We start from the raw sequence: 23,068 nt of genomic DNA on the forward strand, positions 1-23,068 counted from the left end.
CTAATCTTAAAGTTCTAAAATTAAGGCTAGGAGGAATAAAAACAAAACAAAACAAAACAAAAACAACAACAACAACAGAAAAAGAACGTTTACTTCAAGGATAATATTTGTAATATGAAGATAAGATGGTATTACAACCTTCCCAAGCCATCTTTAATAACATTTTCTAAGAATTCTTCCTTAAGAGATACTTTTGAGAGGTACTCAGCACGAAGCAGATGCATTTCACACTGCAGCAGGGAATTGCCTCAGCTGCTTGAGGGGGAGTCCTGTCAGGGAGCAGCTGCCAGACAGCACTATACTACGCGTGCCAGTGGTGATCTGGTGCTGAGGGTGCAGAGCCAGGGCAGCAGTGGATCACCCCATGTGTGTATAAAACCTGGTGCTAGGGAGTGCTGAGAACAGGATGAGCAAACAGGGCAAGGCGGGGCAGTTTGTGTGGGTCGTTCATGCAGGGCATAGTACTTCTGTCCACTAGTAACCTGGACAACGTATCTCACCATGGTCTTCACCAGGCAGAAAGGTCTGTCAATAAAGACAGCAGCAACTCAGACACAGTCCTTGCCAAAACAAGTTGTGGTTCAATTCTCTGGCTGCAGTGAGTGCCTGAGTCTGCTGCTGCAGGAGAAGGAAAGCAGGAACTCCACCTGTGAGAGGTGTGAGCAGGTAGATGAGCTGCTCAGTATGGTGACTGTACTGAATGAGGAGGTTGAGAGGTTAAGGAGCATCAGAGAGTGTGAGCAGGAGACAGACTCCTGGTGTAACTGTCTGCAAGACAGACACCAGAACGATACTCACCAGACAGTGGGGAAAGATACTGAGAGGCTCAGGAAAACCCACCTCATGAAATGGCTTAGAGGAACACAAAAATCTTGCATTTTTTTTTACCATGGGACAATTTACTCGGCACATGGCATGATGACTGCAGGTGGAACTCACCTGTTTCCAAGGGGAACAAAGGATCATAGCCCAAGAACTGGTGGGACTCATTGGAAGGTTTTCAAACTAGGTATGAAGGGGGAAGGGGACAAAATGAGGGGCACTGGGGCTGAGTGGGTAATTCAAGTTGTTCATACTGAACTTGATGGGTGAAGAGGGTAGAGCACAAAGAGATGGAGTAGAGCATTGGGATACTGCTATTCTAGGGGATCCCAGATCCTCTATAAGGGTGGTGAGCCAGAAAGCCCAGCTGAAGTGCCTTTATACCAATGCATGCAGCCTGGGAAATAAGCAAGCTGGAGACTGTGAAGCACTTGGACAATTATGGCCTTGTTGCTATCATGGAAATATGATGGGGTGACTCCCGTAATTGGGATACCACCATTGAGGGATATCGGCTTTTTAGACGGGATAGGCAACGTAGGAGGGGTGGGAGAGTTTCCCTTTAAGTCAAAGACTCACGGGAGCCGCTGACGCAGCGCGTAGGCGTTGCCTGGCAACGGCGGGAGATTTAAACGGGCACAATACCCGGTAGAAGCCCTTTTGATCACCGAAGTCGCCTGAATCGGAGCCGTCCCGGAGCGATCGGCAGCGACTGACCGCGTGGTTCAAGGGGGATCTCGGGCGGCTCCTTCAAGCAGGGAACCCCCGGGCTAGAGGAGCAGCCCGGCAGCTCTCGCGGGAGCGGCCACGGGGCTGACGGGACTGACGTGCCGTGGGCGTTGCCTGGCAACGGCGGGAGATTGAAACGGGCACAGGGAGGACAGCGACGCGTCGCTGCCACCAGAGACGGACAGGAGGGGTCAGGGTGAATCTCATCCGGACCCATGGACTTGTGACAGTCCAGTTGGAGTAGTAATTCCCTGATCTCTTCTTCCAGAATCACAGGGGGTTCAGTCTGCTCCCCAGCCGAGACTACCAGGTCAGAGCATGGGGAGCCCTGGGAATAACCGAGATGACTTTTAAAGACAGACGTAAAGAAGGCATTCAGAACCTCTGCCTTTTCCTTATCCTCTGTGATCACATTCCCAGCCTCGTCCAGCAAAGAGTGGATATTCTCCTTTGTCCTCCTCTTACAGTTAATGTTTTTGTAAAAGAGTTTCTTGTTTGTTTTTACCCCAGTGGCCAGCTTAGATTCAAGCTGGGCTTTTTCCTCTCTGATTTTCCCTCTACACATCTTAACAGCCTCTTTGTAGTCATTCCGAGTTGCTCTTCCCTCCTTCCACAGGCAGAAGATTCTCTTTTTTTCCCGCAACCTTAAGAACAGCTCCCTATTCATCCATGCTGGTCTTCCTCCCTGCCGGCTCATTTTGCGGCTCAGGGGGACCACCCGCTCCTGTGCCTTTAAGATTTCCTTCTTTAAGAGCAACCAGCCATCTTGGACCCCTTTGTTCGCTAAGACTGAACGCCAGGGGACTGCCCCTACTAGTCTTCTGAACAAGTCAAAGTCTGCCCTCCGGAAGTCTAAGGTGGCAGTTTTGCTATTCTCCCTCCAGGCTCCACCATGAATCGAGAACTCTACCATTTCATGGTCACTCTGTCCAAGACATTCCCCAACCTCCACATCCCCCACCAGACCTTCCCTGTTTGTGAACAGCAGGTCTAGCGGGGCAGCTCCTTTCGTGGGCTCTCTCACCAGCTGCATTAGGAAGTTATCCTCTATGCATTCCAGGAACCTCCTAGACTGCTTCTTCTCCACCATGCCGTACTCCCAGCGTATGTCAGGGAAGTTAACGTCACCCATGAGGACAAGGGCCGGTGACCACACAGCTCCTGCCAGCTGCTTATAGAATACTGGAAGTCATGAGGTGCACGGACCCTGACCAAGTCAGTGGCTCCCGCGAGATCCCCCTTGAACCACGCCATCAGTAGCTGCTGATCGGTCCGGGACGGCTCCGAGTCACGCAACTTTGGCAATCAAAAAATACAGTCAATATGATCAAAATACACAGATAAAGCTGAGCTACAGTTCTAGAAAAAGAAATTATATTCTCCAGCGTTTTAAAGAAGTGAACAATCAATCAAAGGCAAGAGACAGCTCTTGCAGGCATACCACAAAGTGATGCTTTTTCAGAGTATACCCCAGGTCATACCTTAGAGCACACTCACAACACCTTTTCATAGGGGTCACTTCTGGTTTCCTTTAAGAATCAAAGTCAAAATGAAAATTTAAGCAGTAGGACAAAACAATAGGAATTCAGACTACATGTATTCTGTTTTTCAGGGGTTTGTTGGCTTACTTTCTGGTAAGGAGGTTAATGGTCATTATTTTGAAAATAATACTTAAGAAATATTCAAACTAAGAAAAAGTTGGCATACATTTAGTATTATGACTTAGTCATGCAGTAGAAGATGGAAATACTATAAAGTTGCCCTCCTCATTCAACCTCAAAATATTTAATTGAGTTAATATAGCTTTAAAATTAGAAACAGTAATAATACCAGCAACTTGAAGCAAAATGAGAAGGTTTCTAATTGGTCATCAGTTTCCTTCAAGGTTTAACACTGACCATGATTTAATCCAGAATACTGATTTTCTTTTTAACTTCTTTCATTGCAGGTAAATGAAACATATTCATACACAATTCACAGCTGTATAGCAACAAGGAAGAAACAAAAACTACATACTGACATCACAGTGATCTATGCTGCTTCTCTGAGGCAGAAACAGCAGATTCTTTATCAATATAGCACTTCCACAAATACTGTCACTAAGTACTTTACCAGCATTTGTAATCAGCTATTTACAAAAAGCTTTTGCAAATATCAGTAAGCAAAATGAAAATAACTGTGCTTGACTAGAAAATTGGGCATTAGTTACACTTCTGATCACAAGATTTGCCAGAGGCTTAATTTAACCAGAATTCAGGCCAGTCAACATTCCAGATAATCCTGAAGCTTTCAAAGATGTTTGTTTATACAGATTATGATGCCGGTGGAAACTATGATGAGTCAACTTGTTTTCAATGAAGCAGAGCTAGCTGTTGTAGTCACTTTAATATAAAAATGGACAACACAGGTATTCCCATTTTATTCTTGGGTGTTTTCTTTATATCAGAAAATTTCTGTGCTCCACAGAACTGTCATATTTCACAGTAAACTCAGACACTGGGATTTCTCATTCCCCCTCATTATGCCTATTATTTTGTAGTGCAATTTTGAGAGATTATTTGGAATGTGGAAAATGTCAGTCTTGACAACTGTACCGTCTTAGAAGAGTGGTATTTTTAAAGAGATACCTTTACTTTAAAGATGTGAGATACGGCCTTTTCATTTTCCTAAGCAGATTTGCAAAAAAACACCCCAAAAAACAAACCAAAACAAAACAATAAACCAGAAAAAACATAATCATCTGGGGAGTAACCTATTGCTTTGAACTCCCAAAATTGTACTCAATCAACAATTAAAGAGTGGAAATAGGAGTTTTACTTGAGGACTTATTTATAGAAAAAGTTACAGTAGAAGCACGAGTATATTAATCAAGACAATGACAAATAGCAAAAAAAATGACACACCACATGAGTGATCCTGAGGCAATGTAGATTCTTCAGTAGAACTGTCACTATTACCTACTTAGGCATTAACAAAAAGGTTTTAAATAATCTGTGCCTATGCTTAAATTAATATTTTAACAGATTACTAAGCACAGCTAAAGCAACTCCAAACAGACAAGTTCACATCATGTACTTCTTTTAACCAGATGACCGAGTGGCATAGCTGGTTAAAGCACTGTGCTTTTTTTTAAGGAACAAAGATGTAGATAAAACAATGAATCAAGTGCAAAAATTAAGCACATATGATGAACTTACCCTGAACAGTTTTAATTATGGTCAGTAGTTTTAAATTACCCCATTATTTACCATACCTAATATTCTTAATTTGCAAAAAGTGAAGGTACTGCAAAGCAAGATAGCAGACTGCTTGTAAATCACCACAGAATAAGTTTCCCCCTATCCATATGAACAGAATTGTAGCCTAGTATAGATACCGTGCTTTACATACTGAATATGAAAAACTGAAGAAAGAAAGCAGTAAGAAGCATGTAGTTAGCATAACAGTTCAATACTGCTGTTTTTTATCCACACTTTAGAAAAATTATTAACTCATCATAATAGATAACTTTCCACCTTCAACTAGGAAAAAAAAAAAGAAGCACAACGTTTGAGCATTTCTATGGCACAGCATGAAATACACCTTTTCTATGAGAGGCATAATGAAGGTTGACTGTCTTTGCAGGACTGTAGAAGAATCAAATGTCCACATTGTTACTGCATTGGTAAAGGAAAAAAAATACTACTAAAATAAAATCTGTAACATTATTTAAACAAAATTCTTTTAATTCAAATTAGTCTTTGTAAGCAGAAAGCCACACCAGTCATTCCTCTTCCCTAAAACTCTTTCAGTATAAATATACTTAGAGGTTCAGATTTATTTGCATTTCTAGAAGATACTTACTGTTCTAAGAGTTGGTCATACTTTCTTAAAGCATCTCTTTCAGCAGTAACTGCTCTCTCTTTTTCAGCAACAGCATTATCTCTTGCTTCTCTCAAATTTCTGAAAGAAACAAGACATTTTGTCAATATTCGGTTAGAAAAAAGACTCTTTCATTTTATGGATTACTACTGTCTGATCTTAACTTTAATACTACCTAATTAAATTTTGATAGAGCAATAGAAGGACATCTGTCTATACGCCTATTCATTATAGTTCATTTATATAAAAAAAAATTCTCATTCTAAAATTCTAAGAACAATGATCAAAGTGCCTGGTTTTTTTTGTTTTTTTGTTTTGTTTTGTTTTGTTTTTTTTGTGGAAATACATGAATAATTCTGAATACAAGAACTACGAATTAATTTGTTTTTGTTTTTGTTTTTTTCCTGAGAATTGAATACATTCCGATTATTGGAAGAGGGCCCAAGAGGGCATTCCAATTAGTGGAATGTATTTATATATGCATATACGTATATGCGATTACACTTGGCACTTCACTAAATCTAAGAGAATGTTGTCCTCCTAGCTTAGATGATTCAAGACTCTTATGATACAGCAGGAAGATTAGCTGGGCATAGAAACTCTACTTCCACATAGAGTCACTTGGATGATGAGTCATACAGGTTATTTCATATTGTTGGTGTCTCTTTCTGCTCTCTACTGCTGGCATCGTTTTTAATCTGAACAGACAGAACCATAGAATAACGATTAATTGCAATCTATAATTTTTCGACGTTTTAGCCAACAATCAGTTAAGACTTGCAAGCTAGCTCATTCCTGTTTTGCCTATATATATCAGAACGGTATCACATGAACTAAGAATAATAAATATAATTCTTGTGTTAATAATGATATAGGTATTAACAGTAGTAGTACAGCTTATTGCCACTTTATAAGTGGCACTTAGTGCTTAAAGCTGTATTTTTATTATTAAGCATGGGGATACAGCAATAACCACAGAACACTGTTGTGGAGGGTCTGATCTGTTATGAACATTTTCAAGGATTTTATTTGAAGATATCTACAGTGTGCTCCAGTGATGTGAACACCCACTGGCATTTTGAATGAATTAGATGTCCTTAGAGATTCCTTCCAATTTGGCTTCATATAAAAGGAATACTGTTAATGTGCTACAAATGCAAGGAAAACACCACCAATTCAAGCACAAGAGAGAAATGAGAGAAAGATAAAAGAATCTGAGTTAAAAGTAGAATTACAAGGCTGCAAACTTTGCCAGTGAAATTCAGGGGTTCATCTTGAGAGTAAACTATTTAAACTGGTTTTTGACAAATTGTAAGAATCACAGAATCGTAGGGGTTGGAAGGGACCTCCAGAGATCATTGAGTCCAGCCCCCCATACGGTAGTTAATTCTCTTAACATCAATAAGGTCAACCATATTAAGTCTTAGAGCAGAAGCACAAAGTTGCTAAGACTAAAGAAGTGGGATAATAATTAAATGGTAGGTGAACAGTCACTTGTTTAGAGAATACACTATTTTGCTTAACTGCTAATTTAAGCAAATGAAAATTCTACCGAGAAAAAACACCATGAGTAAAGTATTACTAAGCAACATGGCAGCAATCACAGATGTGATGCAACTTCTGTAGAAATATTTGCAACAGAGCTAGGAAACGCATTAGTGACTCTGCCAGTTTGCAGATCACAAGTATGTTTTTAAAACAGGTAAAGTGTCTGACTTCTTCACACAGGCCACATTGAATGTCATGTATCTGACAGACTTATCATACAAAAGTAAGTGAAAATCTACAACACTGGACAGGACTACTACCTACATATTCATGAACAGGTCTGGTAAAGGAGAAGAGGTTTTGAAGCTTTTGAAGCAGAGTTTGTCTGGTATGGACTGAGGGGGCCCAAGAGGGCTGAATGCCTGTTTAGTTTTCAGAGTGCATTATTTGAATTCCCAAAACGGAATTCAGCTAGCAAACTTTGAGACAATTGCTACACAAGCTGGTTAACTGGAGACAACCAGGAAACTTGGTTCAAACTAAGTTGCCATTTTATCTCACTTTTCACCTCAAAACTATGCTAGAGTGCACACACTGGATTCTAGTCAGATTGAAGATCTGCTCAGGGAGAGCACCTAACACACTCAAAACCACTTAAACTGTGTCTGACCTACAGTAACAGACTACAGCTAATCCAGAGTAAAACCTTATGCAGCCAAGCCAGGGCTCTGTGAATTCATTCATGCTTGCTAATGCAAACATCACCAATGATGACTGCAACTGAACAAATGAAATCCCAAATAAATTAAGGCTTTAAGTATCATCCTTTAATTGGATTCCTCTCCTCCTTGCCTCTTATTTTAGCTTCTTGAACTGACTCATCCAAGTGTAAAACAATAATCAATAAATTCAAGGGAAACACCAATCTTGTCAGGCTCAGCAAATGAAAGGGGTAAGAAGAGCAAAAGATTATATTAGTTCTGTGCTTTCAGCTTGAAGTTAAAACCAGCATCTTATTTTAAGCCACAGTCAATCAGCATCTCGTCACATCACACAACTTCACTACAAACTGCTTTGCTTCCCATTTGGGGTTCCATCTGTCCCACCACTGTGGGGAACTTCAGACAGAAAAGCACCATCCTATGGTAGAAATTTTGTTATTTTATAGAAAGATCACAAACCAAAAATCATTTTTCTTGCAAAATATGAAGTCAAATCTAAGGGATTTACATTTCAGAAGTAATTATTTCAAAGTGAGGAAAAAAGCTTCCACAAATTTATTCCAGATGTAAACAAAATAACCTTTGATAGCTTTCTCAATTATATACAGACCTTCATCAAATCTCCACAAACAGTCAAATCATTCTTTGTAACTGAACATAGATTTGAATACAGGAAGTGGTATGGATGTGTGTGTTTGCTATATATAAATTTTAAAAACACTTGCGAAAGTACACAGTGATGTAATATTTTTAATTAGAACCTTTCAGTTGGCTAGAAGACAGACAGCAAGAGTCACGTTCTTTTTACACTCTTCAGAGCTATAGCAAAGCTACCCATTAGAAGAACATATGCTGATGCTACAAATATCTTTTTACTCTAGTCACTTCCTTCTCCACACAAGACACTTTCAGGACATCTACAGTAAGTTTATAAGAATTGTTAAATGCTCCTCCCATTTTAAAGGAAGACAAGTGTCAAAAAACATGCTTAGAAAGAAATGTTCTACTAAGAGACTAAATCTCTACAGGGATCGCTAAAGAATCAGAAAAATATAGTCGCTCAGGTTGGAAAAGACCTTAAAGCTCATCAAGTCCAACTGCAGCCTAACCATAATACCCTAACTCTAACAATCCTCTGCTAAATCATATCTCTGAGCACCGATTCCAAACAGCTCTTAAACACAACCACCTTCCTGGGGAGCCTATTCCAGTGCTTAACTACCCTTTCTGTAAAGAAGTGTTTCCTGACATCCAACCTAAACATACCTTGTTGCAACTTGAGGCTATTTCCCCTCATCCTGTCATCTGTCACCACTGAGAAAAGACTTGCCCAGCTCTCACTGTAAGCACCTTTCAGATACTGGAAGAGAGCAATAAGGTCTCCCCTCAGCCTCCTTTTCCTCAAACTAAACAGTCCCAGCTCCCTCAGCCTCTCCTTTTTCTGATTTTTCAAGCCCTTCACAAGCCTCACTGCCCTTCTCTGGACCTGCTCCAGTACCTCCATGTCCTTTTTGTACCAAGGTGCCCAAAACTGAACACAGTACACGAGGTGGGGCTTCACCCAGCAGAGCATACACCCATCCAGACCATGGGCAGCCAGCTTCTCCACGAGAAATGTTATAGGGGACAGTGTCAAAAGCCTTACTGAAGTCCAGGTAGACCACATTAACAGCCTTACCCTTATCCACTAAGCGGGTCACCATGTCATAGAATGAAATCAGGTTTGTCAGACAGGATCTACTGTTCATAAACCCATACTGACTGGGCCTGATCCCCTGGTTGACCTTTAATTGGTCCGTGATGGTTCCTGAGATTATTCCTTCCATAACTTTCCCTGATACCAAGGTGAGACTGATAGGCCTGTAGCTACCAGGATCATCTTTCCGGCCCTTTCTGAAGATGGGCATCACATTTGCCAGGCTCCAATCCACCGAGACATCCCTGGTTAGCCAGGACATCCGAAAAATGATGGAGAGTGGTTTGGCAACCACATCCGCCAACTCCCTCAGCACTCTAGGGTGCAATCCATCCCCCATGGACTTGTAAAGACATATATGCCTAATACTACACGTAATTCCATGGTATTTAACAAGACAACATGTCTAGAAAATTCAGTCTGTAGGTCTTTGTAGGACTAGGAACTTCTTCAAAAGACAATTTTATAATACTCTACAAGAAATGAATGCTTTTGTAAATGACAATGCTATAAGTCTCAGACTAATTTTTAAAACATGTCTTATTAGTTTCTCTCATTTTTTCTGCTTTACTTTCTACGTCAATACCTTCCTTTATGGTTTCAAGACCGTTCATACAAAATGACAAAAAAAGAAAAAAAAATCAACACATTTGAATTAATTATCACTACACAGCTGAATAAACATCAAACTACTCATGTTTATCTAGAAGAATTTTAATAGCTATTTTAATTGACACTGTCGGTGTAAATCTGTTTATAATAAATATTCATAATTACCATAACACAGTATGTTCAACATAAAAATCATTTCTTATTAACACTTACTAGATTCACATCAATTTTAAAACAACTTCATTTCTCATTTAATACCAGTCAACTTGAAGTATTTGCAAGTTTCTGCCCCAATTTTGTTAATGCCATATCTTACCTACCTGTTTTCACGTTCATACATCTCTTTCGAAGCACTTCGAAGCTGCTCAATTTCTTGATTTGTTTTCAATCTTATTTGTTCCAATTCCTCATGCAATCTCTTTTCAAATTCTGTTTTATTGTGGTCCCTGTAAATAAGCACATGACAAACGAACATAAAATGAATTGCATGACCAAAATACCAAAACATCAGGTACAGCAGTACAAGCATATTTTACAGTTCAATATTTTAATTCTTATTTGTTTTCCTGCCAGTTTGCTTAGAATAAATACCAGCCTATATTGCTCTGTAAATTTACTGAAAAATTGACCAGGAATAACAGCTTCCTGCAAACTGTAAAATATATATGTAGTCTAACATTGATTTATCATGCAACTTAACACTAACCATTCTTTAATAGGGTGGCAAAGAATTTCTGCAAGTGTTTATATTAATTAACCACTGAAAATGTTCTTAATTCCTCGCTTTCCAAAATTTTCTAGATTCTTAATCAGTAGGAAGGGTAAATTTACTTAGTAACTCAGAATACTTCCAAGTTACAACAAGATGTTAATTTGTATTATTTGCACCTCTCATCTGAGTGTAAACATCACAATAAACTTTGAAGATTACATGCTGTAGACATTTGTGAAGTAGAGAAGGAAAAAAACAAAGGTTTCAGTACTCATCCTGTCATTGTCACAAATAAATTACTTGAAATAAATAATTACGTTTTTTAAGCAGAAGACATTGAAAAATTACAAATTACTTCATTTCAGATTAATGTTGTCATCTTTCTTTTTTGTAAATTTGGAAGTTCATATGAGAATGGAGGAAATCCCATACAGAACTGCTCTTGCAAAACTATAAAGACTTGTACTGTAGGGTAGTGTGGTTAGGTTGTGGTTATACTTGATGGTCTTGAAGGTTTTTTCCAACCTGAGAAATTCTATGATTCTACTTAACAGTTAAAGGGATGTTAAACTCTGTAGCGTTTAGCTGCTATCCAAGAATAATCAATTTGTAGTGAAGCCACTGTTAGACATTACAGGTCTGGAAATAGATATGCTTTTATTATTTTCCTTATACTAAGCATGCATTTCAACCATAAAATAGTTTTGAATCTGGGATTTGATGCATAGCTTGTACTTTTTAGAAACCAGTACTCGAGTTCGCAAAAAATTCCTTTGCATTACACAAAAGCCTGAAAGTCTTCACTTTTTTTAGAATGCACGCTGTTCAAGTTTTCATGTTTGCTTTTTAATAAAACACAAAATTTCAGTTCACTTTTCAAGGTAAAAGTAAATACTTCTCCCTTCCTTCCTCAAGTGTACCACTCTGTAGCAAGGTATTTTGTGAAGAAGGTCTTTGATACAATTAAGAAGTTAATGATCCCAAAATACACATTAAACTTCAATGTAAGGTCTCCATTAACATATTTTTTTTAGTTCTTCGTGTACTGTACATTTCAGTACACACAAAATAAATGAATGGTAAAGACCAGAATTGCATCATACAACTCATACAGAATCAACTAGCATTATTATTTTCTCAGTACTTGGATGACAATGACTTGCTATTACCATTACTGCTTGCTGCTACCATAGCTACTTACTATTTCTATAGGTGAAGAAATTAGACTTTCCCTCCTGTGGCAAGACTTTAAAGTCACCCTATATCTGATAATTTCAGTACAGTGCTCTTAAATGCCTGTTTAGAAAACAGTTTGTCTGTTGGTAGTTACAGGAGAATCATATTTAGAACACATCAAATAAGTTATACAAGGAATCAAGCAGCAGACTAACTATGACTTAGTTGGTATAACCAAAACATGGTGGGACTGCTCCCATGACTGCAGTGCTGTGATGGACGGCTACAGGCTCTTTAGAAGGGACAGACGAGGAAGGAAGGGTGGTGGTGTGGCCCTTTATATTAAAGATTGTTTTGATGATGAAGAGTTTGGGATTGGGAATGATGAAGTTGAGTGTCTGTGGGTAAGGATCAGGAGAAATGCCTGTAGGGGTGATAGATTGGGGGGGGGGTCTGTTATCAGGATGAAGAGAAGGATGAGGAATTCTATGAGCAGCTTGCAGAATTTGCTTAATCACCAGCACTTGTTCCCATGGGAGTCTTCAACTTCCCTGATAGATGTTGGAAATATAATACAGTGCAGAGGAAGCAGTCCAAGAGGTTCCTAGAGTGTATGGAAGATAGCTTCCTTACACAGAGGTGGTACAAGAGCCTACCAGGAGTGGTGCCCTGCTAGACCTGCTCTTCACTAACAGAGAAGGACTGGTGGGAGGTATGTCTGTCTTGGGCAGAGCAACCACGAAAACACAGAAGTTGCTATTCTTGGTGACATCAGAAGGGTGACTAGAAAAACTTCTACCTTAAACTTTCAGAGGGCGAATTTTGACCTGTTCAGGACACTTGCTGCAGAGGTCCCTTGGGAGTCACTCCGGAAGGGTAAAGGGGTCCAGGAAGCTTGGATGCTCCTGAAGATGAAAACTGTAAAGGCACAGAACAGGCTGTTCCTGTGTACTATAAGGCAAGCCACAGGGGAAGAAGACCAGTGTGGATGAACTGGGTACTTCTGTCAGAACTCTGAGAAAAAAAGTCTATGTCTCTGAGAGTCTCAGTCACTGGAAGAAGGGACTGACTACTTGGGGAGATTACAAGGAAGTTGGTAAGGTGTGGAGAGTTTTATTGACAACTGGCTAGCTGAGAAGGGTCACGTAGACACTGTGCAGCTGACCAAGCAGCCGTGCCATCTGCAAGGACAACAAGAACAATGGGATATGTGATGGTGGTGAGAAGCTGGCCAGGGCTTTTGGGAACTCAGCAAGGGAGTACCTATCAGGACAATAACTACAAGTTACAAAGATACTTAACCCGTGAAAGGGTGACATGTAATTGAGAACCAATGATGAGCTCTGCTTTTGCACTATGTATGAGCTAATTATCTGCATTATAAATGTACACGTAGCCGAAACAATAAATGAGATTTGCTGATCATATGTCAATGACAGGAATGGTTGTTTGCATTTCTCCCACTGACTCCATCAGTAAGGTATGCAGGAAGGAAGTTAGGAAGGCAAAAGCCAGGCTTGAATTCATATTGGCCGCTGCAGTAGAAGAGAATAAGAAATCCTTTTGCGAAAATATATAAACAACAAGAGAAGAACCAAGGAGAATTTCCATCCTTTACTTGATGCAGTGGGGAACGTGACCACTATGGAAAAGGAAGAGGCTGAGATTCTCAAAGCTTTCTTTACATCTGCCTTCAATAGTCGCATCAGTTATCCTCAGGACACTTTATGCCCTGACCTGGAAGTCTGGGATGGTACGCAGAATACACACCTGGTGATTCAGGATTGGAAGCTTACTAATGCGATTCCCATCTATGAGAAGGGCCATAAGGAGGATCTGGGGAACTGCAGGCCTGTTAGCCTGACCTCAGCACCAGAGAAAGTTATGGAGAAAATAATCTCGGGTAAGATCACACGGCTCATACATGGCATTCAGGGGATCAGGCCCAGCCAGAATGCATTCATGAAAGGCAGATCGTACTTGACCAACCAAATCTTCTATGACCATGTGACCAGACTGGTAGATGAGGGAAAGGCTGTTGATGTAGTCTACCTAGACTTCAACAAAGCCTTTGACTTGGTCTTTCAAAGTATTCTCCTGGGGAAACTGTCTGCCTGTGGTCTGGATTGGTATACCCTTCTTTGGGTAAGGAACTGGATAGAAGGCCATGCCCAGTGGGTTGTGGTTAATGGAGTTAAGCCCAGCTGGCAACCTGTTACAAGTGGGGTCCCCCAGGGGTCGGTACTGGGGCCCATCTTGTTTAATATCTTCATTGATGAACTAGATGAGGGGACTGAGTGTATACTCAGTAAGTTTGCAGATAACACCAAGTTGGGAGGTGGTGTTGATCTGCCTGAGAGTAGGGGGGCCCTTCAGAGAGATCTAGATAAACTGGATCACTGGGCTGAGGCCAATAGGATGAGGTCCAACAAGGCCAAGTGCTGGGTCCTGCACTTTGGCCACAGTGAACCCACGGAGTGCTACAGTCTTGGAGCTGAGTGGCTGGATGACTGTGAAAGGGACCAGGGGGCACTGGTTGATGCTCAGCTGAACATGAGCCAGCAGTGCACCCAGGTGGCCAAGGCCAGTGCCATCCATCCTGACCTGCAGTAGAAATAGCATGGCCAGCAGGAGCAGAGAGGTAATCATTCCCCTGTACTCTACTGTGGTGATGCTGCACCTCAAGTACTGTGTGCAGTTCTGGGTCCTTCACTACAAGAAAGGCACTGAGGCACTGGAAAGTGCCCAGAGAAGGGAAACAAAACTGGTGAGAGGTCTGTAGAAATGGCTGAGGGAGCTGGGATTGGTCAGTCTGGAGAAGAGAAGGCTCAGGAAAGCCCTCACTGTACTCTACAACTTCCTGAAGGGAGGCTGTGATGAGGAGGGGTTTGGCCTCTTCTCCCAGGCAACAAACAGACCCGATTATATAGATTAGATAGAAGGAAAAACTTTTTCTTTGAGAGCTTGGTCAGGCACTAGAACGGCTGCCCAGGGAGGTGGTGGAGTCGCTGTTCTTGGCAGTGTTTAAGAGGCATCTGGATGAGGAGCTACAAGATATAGGTTAGTAGTTTAGTGGGTAGTAATGGTGATAGGAGGACAGTTTGAGTAGATGATCTTATAGGTCCTTTCCAGACTTCTGATTCTATGTTTCGATATTCTGTGATGTTCTAAGGATTTTGCTGACTACTAACAAAGTACATGTAAGCAAATATCTGATGCCATTTCAGGCTAGATTGTGAAGTGTTATTTATCATCTGAATGTAGGGAAACTACATGAATTGGATAACCTTGAATTCTGAGTAGGAAAAATCTAAATATGATTAGAAATTCTATTGTATAGTGCTATACATGAAGCAAGACATTGCTAAATAACGTAAAATTTTCTACTTGACTCTGTATACATAAACCTACAGCAACTGAAATAACATAAAAACTTGACACTACTTATCATCGTGGCTAGCACACAGTGACTAATTTGTTTCTGAAGTCTACTGTTAGAGCATCTGCATTCAAACTTGAGATGTGAATGACTGAGAGCCAATACGAAACACACCACATCCAATTTTAGATGTTTGTAAAAATATTTTATTCTCCAAATTAGATTATCTTTCAAATACTCTTAGTTTTGTATGAGACATTTTGGGGGGCCGGGGGGGGGGGGGGGGAAGAGGTGCAACACTGGCACTTAGAATCACTTTTCTCTATTTTGCTATTGAAGTTACCTAAATAAATCTTTATCTAAAGAGAAGAATACAGATATTTTGATATGAGACTCTGTAGCACTGACATTTTTAAGAAATAAACAGTTGCCAGTACCAAGAAAAGTTCTTTTTCTAGTTCCACAAATATGGAATCAATGCACAACTTTTGGAAGCTTAAAAATTTTAAACAGCGTTTTTGTGAGAAACAAGGCAAAACAGTAAAACATACTTGACTACTGACAGAACTGAACACAGAACTTACCTGGACGCAACATATTTTTCATACATTTCTTCTCTAGCTTTCTTGGCATCCTCCAACTGAATCTGAAGCCTTTCAAGACGATCTTCTTCATGTGCACAGCGAACACTAAGCTCCATGTTCTGGCGATTAAGATAATCTTTATCTTTTTGCAAGAGGTTGAGGGATTGTTGTATAGTTGCCAGCTATGAATTAAAAATAACACTGTAACATGAACTTAAAGATAAATATTTAACCAACATACATGTACATACTTTTTCATTTTAATTCCCTTGTAAATCCATTGAACTGAAAAAAAGCTATACTTAAAATTACACTTAACATACGGTGATCAAGTCCTGTGCTGAAAAAAGACTTCAATAAAATTGATTTTATGAATTTTCATGATTTCTCATAGTTGTTCCCTGAAAAGATGCAAAACGTCCTTTAATGTTCCTGAGTATCTACTAACAGTGCGGAATTAAGTAGTGATAGTACAGAATAGTACTGATAGTACTAAATCAGAAATAACACATACTGACTTTGAGTCTTGGTGTGAATCCACAGCCATATTGGCTACAACATTCTCAAAATTTCTCCTCCCCTGGAATACCTGCTGTATAAACACAGCTGTATACTCTCCTGGGAAGATTTCTACACATAAACTCAGCTTAAAAAACGGTCTTGTTTTTACATGGAAGCTGCACTGAGCTACAAACCATCCAAAAATTAGACAACTGTAACAGAAAACAAATAATTTCTTGAGATTCAGTAAAAACTCTCTCACTCCTGAAAAGTTGTGAAGCTACACCTACCTCAGATGAAAATAAAGATTATTTAGTGATGCTGAGAGTTTTGTGTGACTCACTAACTCATAACTAGTTTAGGATGAAAAATTAATCCTAGAGGTTAAGTGAAGAAATCTTCCCTATAAATAATTCAGATGCAGAAATAGCAATAATGGATACTGAGTAATGGAAGCTTGTACTAGAATAAGCTCTTGAAATCATACAGATCAAGGTAGTGGATTTAAGAACACTGCATATGTGTCTCTGAGTTCTTTGAATCAAAAGTGCTCAACAGAGAACCATCACTGAAGGTGACAAACGACAGTTACAAAAAATAGGAAGTTTAATGTTTACCTCCTTTGATAAATCATTTCTTTCTTTAGTCTGTGCTTTATGTGACATCTCCAGTATTTCATATTTTCTTCTGAGTTCTGACAATTCATGTTCAAATACATCTCGTTCACTGTGAAAATAAGGTAAAACACGTAAGATGTAATGAATAAGAATCATCTTCGTTTTTAATTTCTCCAGCTTCTTTCAGTTCATGACATTGAATTCCACCATTAATGATAATCTTTCTTAGTTACTAGCTCTTGTGATTGAATCATATTATAGGAAAGAATTTTCTTAAGTATTTAAACAATAATCCAGCATTATAGCACAGTAATTCTGAATTTCTATCCTAAGTTATTTCATTCGCTTCTGATTATTCTTCTCTAGTGTAACTTTGGGCTATTCAGTTCTCCAGTTAGCAATGAGTTTTAAGCACTCTTGCCCAACCTTTTAGTTTTGTCAAGTTTTTATGCTATTTCCTATGACACTCTCTTGAATCTTTTGTAGACACTGAATTTGCATAGAGACGTTAGTCTGATTAGACCTTAGTCTTCATCCTACTCAGATGCTTTCCTAATCAGACAGAAAGCAAAGTAGAATTGTTTTCATCTTCTTCTCTCCCCTGTACACTGTCACTTGATGCCAGTGGGAGCTGTACTATTCTTCTCACATGAAGAATTCATATAACACACTTGCAAAGTTTATGCTGGTGTCCTCAATAACTCTGATTTCCATATGTACAAAGAGGCAGCCCTTCATCACCACTGTATCTAATCCTGTCAGAACAGTGGAATGAATGAGCCTGTATAAGCCTGCAGTTTGGAAAACAATCTAACCACCTTTATATTGCATTGCATAGTTTTAAAACTGAGATAACTTTTAGTACTCAAGAACCAGAAGATTTAACACAGAATTTTTAAAGGCAGAAATGAGTCTGGAAGTGATTAACTCCTGTAATGCTCCCAAATATCCTGATGCAGGCATGCCAGTAACGCTTTACCCCTCCCCTTCATCTGTGCCTACCTAGATGAATACAGCCTACTCTCAAATATAGTTCTGGCACGTTCATTCATGTCTTTTTCAACTCAAGACTTATTTTAAATGTACACTGTTAAACACTGGGTCCTTTCACAAGAAAGTTATTACAATTCACTTAATAAGATGCAGTTGCACACAGGAAGCAAACCATAGCATCAATCCATCCTATTTGCAACAAGCTTCCAAGTAGATTCCAAAGTTGTTTTAGTATATATGGTTGTGAACAGTTATCCAGAAGACAGGCTCTCTTTCAGATGGGTTAGTGGCACAGTCATTTGTTTCAGTCACAGTATTTGACCGCATTCAACATGAACAAGGAACTGAGTGAAAAAACACTGAAGAGTGTTTTCTATTTGTAAATCTCATTTTGAATCCATCTCCCAACAAATCTACCAAGTGTAGTTATAAGTACACTGAAAAAGCCATCCAGGAGCTGGACTGTGAAATACATGTCTATGAGTATATTTAGAAAAAGTCCATTTTCACTCTTTTGTTTACGATATGGGCATTCAAAGCATAGGCAAGAACTCTTTTTTTTTTTTTTTTTTTTTTAAATGGAGAGAGACACTTGATCTTTCTGCAGTTAAACCAAAGGTTATCATAAGATTTTCTAGAAAGTAGAATTTTAGAATCTGACTTCTTATAAAAATCCTTTCAGATTTATGGTTAAATGCTAACATTTAAGACCTCAAGCGTGAATTTCCAAGGTCCTACTCTCTCTTTACTGTGCGGTCACACTGCAGTTTAGCATGGGGCCCTCTGTTAAATTATAGCTTTTAAACCCTGAAAAAAATGTATTTGTTTTAAAATGTTTAATATCAACAGCTCCCACATCTTCAGATAAAATGCAACTGGTAGGCTCTTCTGAAAATACAGTAAATTAAGAATATAAACTTTTAGAAAGTTAATTTGATGCATCAGATTTTGAAGTGTTTTTCATTTTATTCTACAAAAGACAATTAAGCCATTAGTTGGGAGGAGGTGCATATGAGTTTAAAAAAAAAAATTAAAAAATCATGAAATTGAACTTCAATCCTGACTGACAAAACTGGAGAGCTATCTATTAATATTTGTATGTTAGTAGAAAACTTTAAGTATAGAGATACCTACCATTTTACTTTATCATAGTTCTCTTGTCTGTAATCACCTTGTTGAATCATCTGCTTGGTATCAGCCAGTTCCAGTATTAAGCGCTGACATTTAACCTCAAGTTCTGACCGACTTCGCCTCTCATTTTCATAGCTCTAGAAGGTAAGACATGTCAAAATGACCTCAGCTACACTGATAATTACTTCAAACATTCATGGACTAAAAGTTGAAAAGTCCACTTACAAATGCTGAGATGGTACTATTTCAATTTCTCTAAGTATCTGGACATCTATCAAATAATTGATTAATGTACCTATTTTTTCCTAAGGCTTCTGTCCACTAGTCCACCTCTGTAGAGCACCAGTAGCCCTCATATACAGTACAGATTTGTACACTATGTGCTCCTACGAAACAGAAGCCATACTACTTTTACAATATTTCAAATACTCTCTCATTGTATTTCTTTTATTAGCTCCAATTCTATTTTATTATGTTGTATTATAGTGTGTATCTTGCATTCTGATATTTTATTTAGTAAATTAGTTTGTTTCCCCTCAGACTGTTGCCGCTGCTTAGTTTTGGGGGCCCTCTCTCCACCCTTTTTCCCTTTTCCCCTTTCCTGGAGGTGTGGATCTCTTGATCCCTCCGCCCCGCTACTCATAGAACTTGGCCAAATCAGCCTGTAAACCATAGACATTCTTGGTGGAGAATGTGGGGAGAGCTTTTCAGCTTTTACAACAAATCTCTCTTTGCTCTCAGAGAGCTTTTTTAGGAAAGTTTCTCTCATTCGCATATGCTCACTGAAGACTTGACATTGAAAGTCCAGGTAGACTCCCAATATTTAGAGAAATTTGTAAACTTTGAACACTGCTAATGACTTCTGTTAAGAGAAAAAAAAATAATTCTGCTTTCTTTTTTAAACCTGTTTGCAGAGGGAGCTGCTAATCTTACTGTCAGCGGTTTATGGGCTGGTTCGACCCAATTCCATGACTAGTGGGGCAGACGGACTTCATAAAATCCACACCTCCAGAGAAGGGAAACAGGGGACCACAAAATAATTAGGAAAAAACAGTGACAACAATCTGAGTAGAAACAAACTAATTTACTAAATATGGTATCGGAATGCAAGATAATTAAAATTGAAACTAATAAATCAGATATAACGAGAGAGTATCTGAAAGCTGTAGGCCTTACAGTAATTGCACAATCAGCAGGCAGCAGAGAAGGAGAAGAGCAGCTAAGAGAAAAGCTGAAGGAAAGCAAGAGAATGTCAGCTGACCCACCACTGCCTTATATGCGTTCCCCTTGTGCAGGAATGATATCAGCACAGCAAACAGTCTTCTGGGGAATGCAGCTTCTTCTCTTTGCTGCGTGGAACTGGGCCATTAACGGTTAATTCCCAATACACTACATGATGTGATGATGTGGAATACTGATGATCATAAAACCATGACACTTAAAGAACGTGAGATTTTAAAGCATGCTCACATTCTCTCCTTTGAAACCTTTATGCATTTTTGAATGCTCATCTGAACACGTTGTTCATCTCCCTGAATGCACTACTCATCATTTCACTCAGAATTTGTATTAATTGTATTTTGAAGAAGCCTTCCCAAAACCCAGAGAATACTGAGTGGCAGGGAGTGTGGAGAGGCTTAGGAGAGACTTTAGAGATGGACATCCTTGGTGTCATGGAACTTTACTCCTGAACACCTGAAAGACCCCGAGAGCCTAAACACATAATTAAGACAGAAATGTTGTGCCTCAGGCAGATTTGAGGAGGCACAAATGATTTGGGGCCTGGCTAATGCTGATCAGGCCTTATTTAATACTACCCCAGAGAGGGAGAGAGTTTCTGAAATAGAGTCACCTTGCTGAAAGAGAGTGTCTCAGAGCTGAAAGGGGGAGTCTCAGGGAGATAGTACAAAATGAGCAAGAGAGTCTCAAGCCAAAAAGGATAGCTTCCAGGATAGACTGAGAGAAAGTAGCTCTGGGCTGAGCAAGAAAGTATCCTAGTCGAGAGAAAAGACTTCCAATAAAGGCGAGACACCCTCCAGTCCAAGAGAGACATCCTCCAATCTGAGTGGGACTCCCTCCAATCTGAGAGAGATGCCCACCAAATCAAAAGAGACTCCCTGCAATCCAAACTCAACAGTCTCCAATCTCAATGGAACATCCTCCAGTCTGAATGGGAAGCCTTTCAATGCAAGAGAGATGCCCTCTGAACCGAGAGAGACTCCCTTCAATCCAAACTTGACAACATTTAATTTCAACAGGAAACCCTCCAGTCCAATTGAGACACCCTGAGAAGACACCCTGTCTGAGAAGGACATCCTCAAGTCTGAACAGGACATAATCCGAACTGAGTGAGACACCTTCCAGCACAACAAACTCAGTCTCCAAATTGAACTAAACAACATTCAGGCTCATCGAGTCATGCTCGAATCTAAACTAAATACCCTCATAATCAAATGAGACAGACCAGGGCATGGTCGCTACAGCCAAGGCTGCCTCCAACCTAGATGCCTTTGATGACCTCTTCCACACTAGTGAGCAGCAGGTCCAGCAGTGCTTCACCTCTGGTCAGTCTGTCCAATACCTGGCCCAGAAAGTAATCATCAATGGATTCCATGAGCCTTCTGGACCGCTTGCAGCTTGCCATGTGGGCTTTCCAACAGATGTCCAGATGGTTGAAGTCCCCCACCAGGATGAGAGCCCATGAGCACGCCGCCTCCCGCATCTGAAGCAAGAAAGCCTTGTCAACAGCCTTCCCCTGATCAGGTGGCCTGTAGTGTAACCCTAACACCAGCTGACCTTTATTAGTCCCATCTCTAATTCTAACCCACAGGCTCTCAACCTGTTCCTGACTGTTTCTCAGAGGGAGCTCCTCACAGTCTATCCACTCTCTGACATAGAGGGCAACTCCCCTACCTTTCCTAACTCGCCTGTCCCTTCTAAAGAGCCTTTCAACCAATTCTTTATCCATGAGGTGGTCCACACATCAAATCCACATCTCTCCAATTTGGAGATAAGAATGTGGTAGGGGATCAAGTGAAAGGCCTTGCTAAAGTCCAGGTAAATGACATTGGTCGCCTTCCCTTTGTCCACTGATGCTGTCACCCTATCACAGAAGGCCACCAGATTGGCTAGGCATGGCCTTCCACTGGTGAAGCCATGCTGGCTGTCTCAGATCACATACTCATTCCTCAAGTAATCTAGGAAAATCTGTTCCGCTGCTTTCCCAGGCACAGAGTTGAGATTCACCACCTGTATTTCCCTGGGTCATCCTTGCTCCCTTTCTTGTCAATGAGAGTGCCCCTGGCTCCGCCCACTCAGCATCAGATAGCAGCAAAGGACTATGCCAGCTGCTCCCTGGCAGGGCTGCCCCTCAAGCAGCCAAGACGGCTCCCTGCTGCAGTGCGCAATGCGTCTGCTACATGCTGAGGACCTCACCAAAAAGCCTTCATTCCTCCAGGCTGAACAAGCCCAGCTCTCTCATCCTGTCTTTGCAGGGGAAGTGCTCCAGCCCTCTGATTATCTTTGTGGCCCTCATCTGGATCCTTTCCAACAGCTCCCTTTCTTGTATTAGGGACAAGTATTCTTGTATTAGAGACACAGTACTCCAGATGGGGTCTCACAAAGGCAGAGCAGAGAAGGACAATCACCTCCCTGTCCCTGCTGGCCACCCCTCTTCTGATGGAGCCCAGGATACCGTTTGCTTTCCAAGCTGCAAAAACACACTGCTGGCTCATGTTCAGTTCTTCATCCACCAGGACCCCCAGGTCCTTCCCTGCAGCGCTACTCTCAATTCTTCTGCAAGTCTATATACGTATATGGGGTTACTCTGACCCAAGTGCAAAACCTTGCTCTTTGATGTGTTGAACTCACAAAGTTCACACACACCCACATTTTGAGTTTGTTAAGGTCTGTCTGGATGTCTTCACTTCCTTCTAACATGTCTACCGCATCACTCAGTTTGGTGTCATCAGCAAACTTGCTGAGGGTGCACTTGAGCCCATCATCGACGTCACTGATGGAGATGCTGAAGAGCATAAAGAGCTGA

General features: G+C 40.3%; 1 protein-coding gene and 1 pseudogene across 3 annotated transcripts in view; both read right to left on the reverse strand.

Moving 5' to 3' along the window:
- The window catches only part of PIBF1 (progesterone immunomodulatory binding factor 1), a 115,341-nt gene that overhangs the window by 78,634 nt on the left and 13,639 nt on the right, over positions 1-23,068 (reverse strand). For all 3 annotated transcript variants that reach the window (XR_014948467.1, XM_085553787.1, XM_015851649.3), the window contains 5 exons: positions 19,027-19,160; positions 16,900-17,008; positions 15,782-15,963; positions 10,251-10,376; positions 5,395-5,493 (listed from right to left, as the gene is read on the reverse strand). Coding sequence is in view for 2 of the 3 variants with exons in the window: in XM_085553787.1 (XP_085409913.1) it covers positions 5,395-5,493; positions 10,251-10,376; positions 15,782-15,963; positions 16,900-17,008; positions 19,027-19,160 (650 nt within the window). In the remaining variant the exon portion in view is untranslated. The remainder of the gene's footprint in view (positions 1-5,394; positions 5,494-10,250; positions 10,377-15,781; positions 15,964-16,899; positions 17,009-19,026; positions 19,161-23,068) is intronic.
- LOC146762765 (uncharacterized) lies at positions 13,373-14,416 on the reverse strand (annotated as a pseudogene).

This window comes from Coturnix japonica, chromosome 1, assembly GCF_054131305.1.
Source record: "Coturnix japonica strain WE chromosome 1, WE-NBRP24, whole genome shotgun sequence".
Lineage (NCBI taxonomy): Eukaryota > Metazoa > Chordata > Aves > Galliformes > Phasianidae > Coturnix > Coturnix japonica.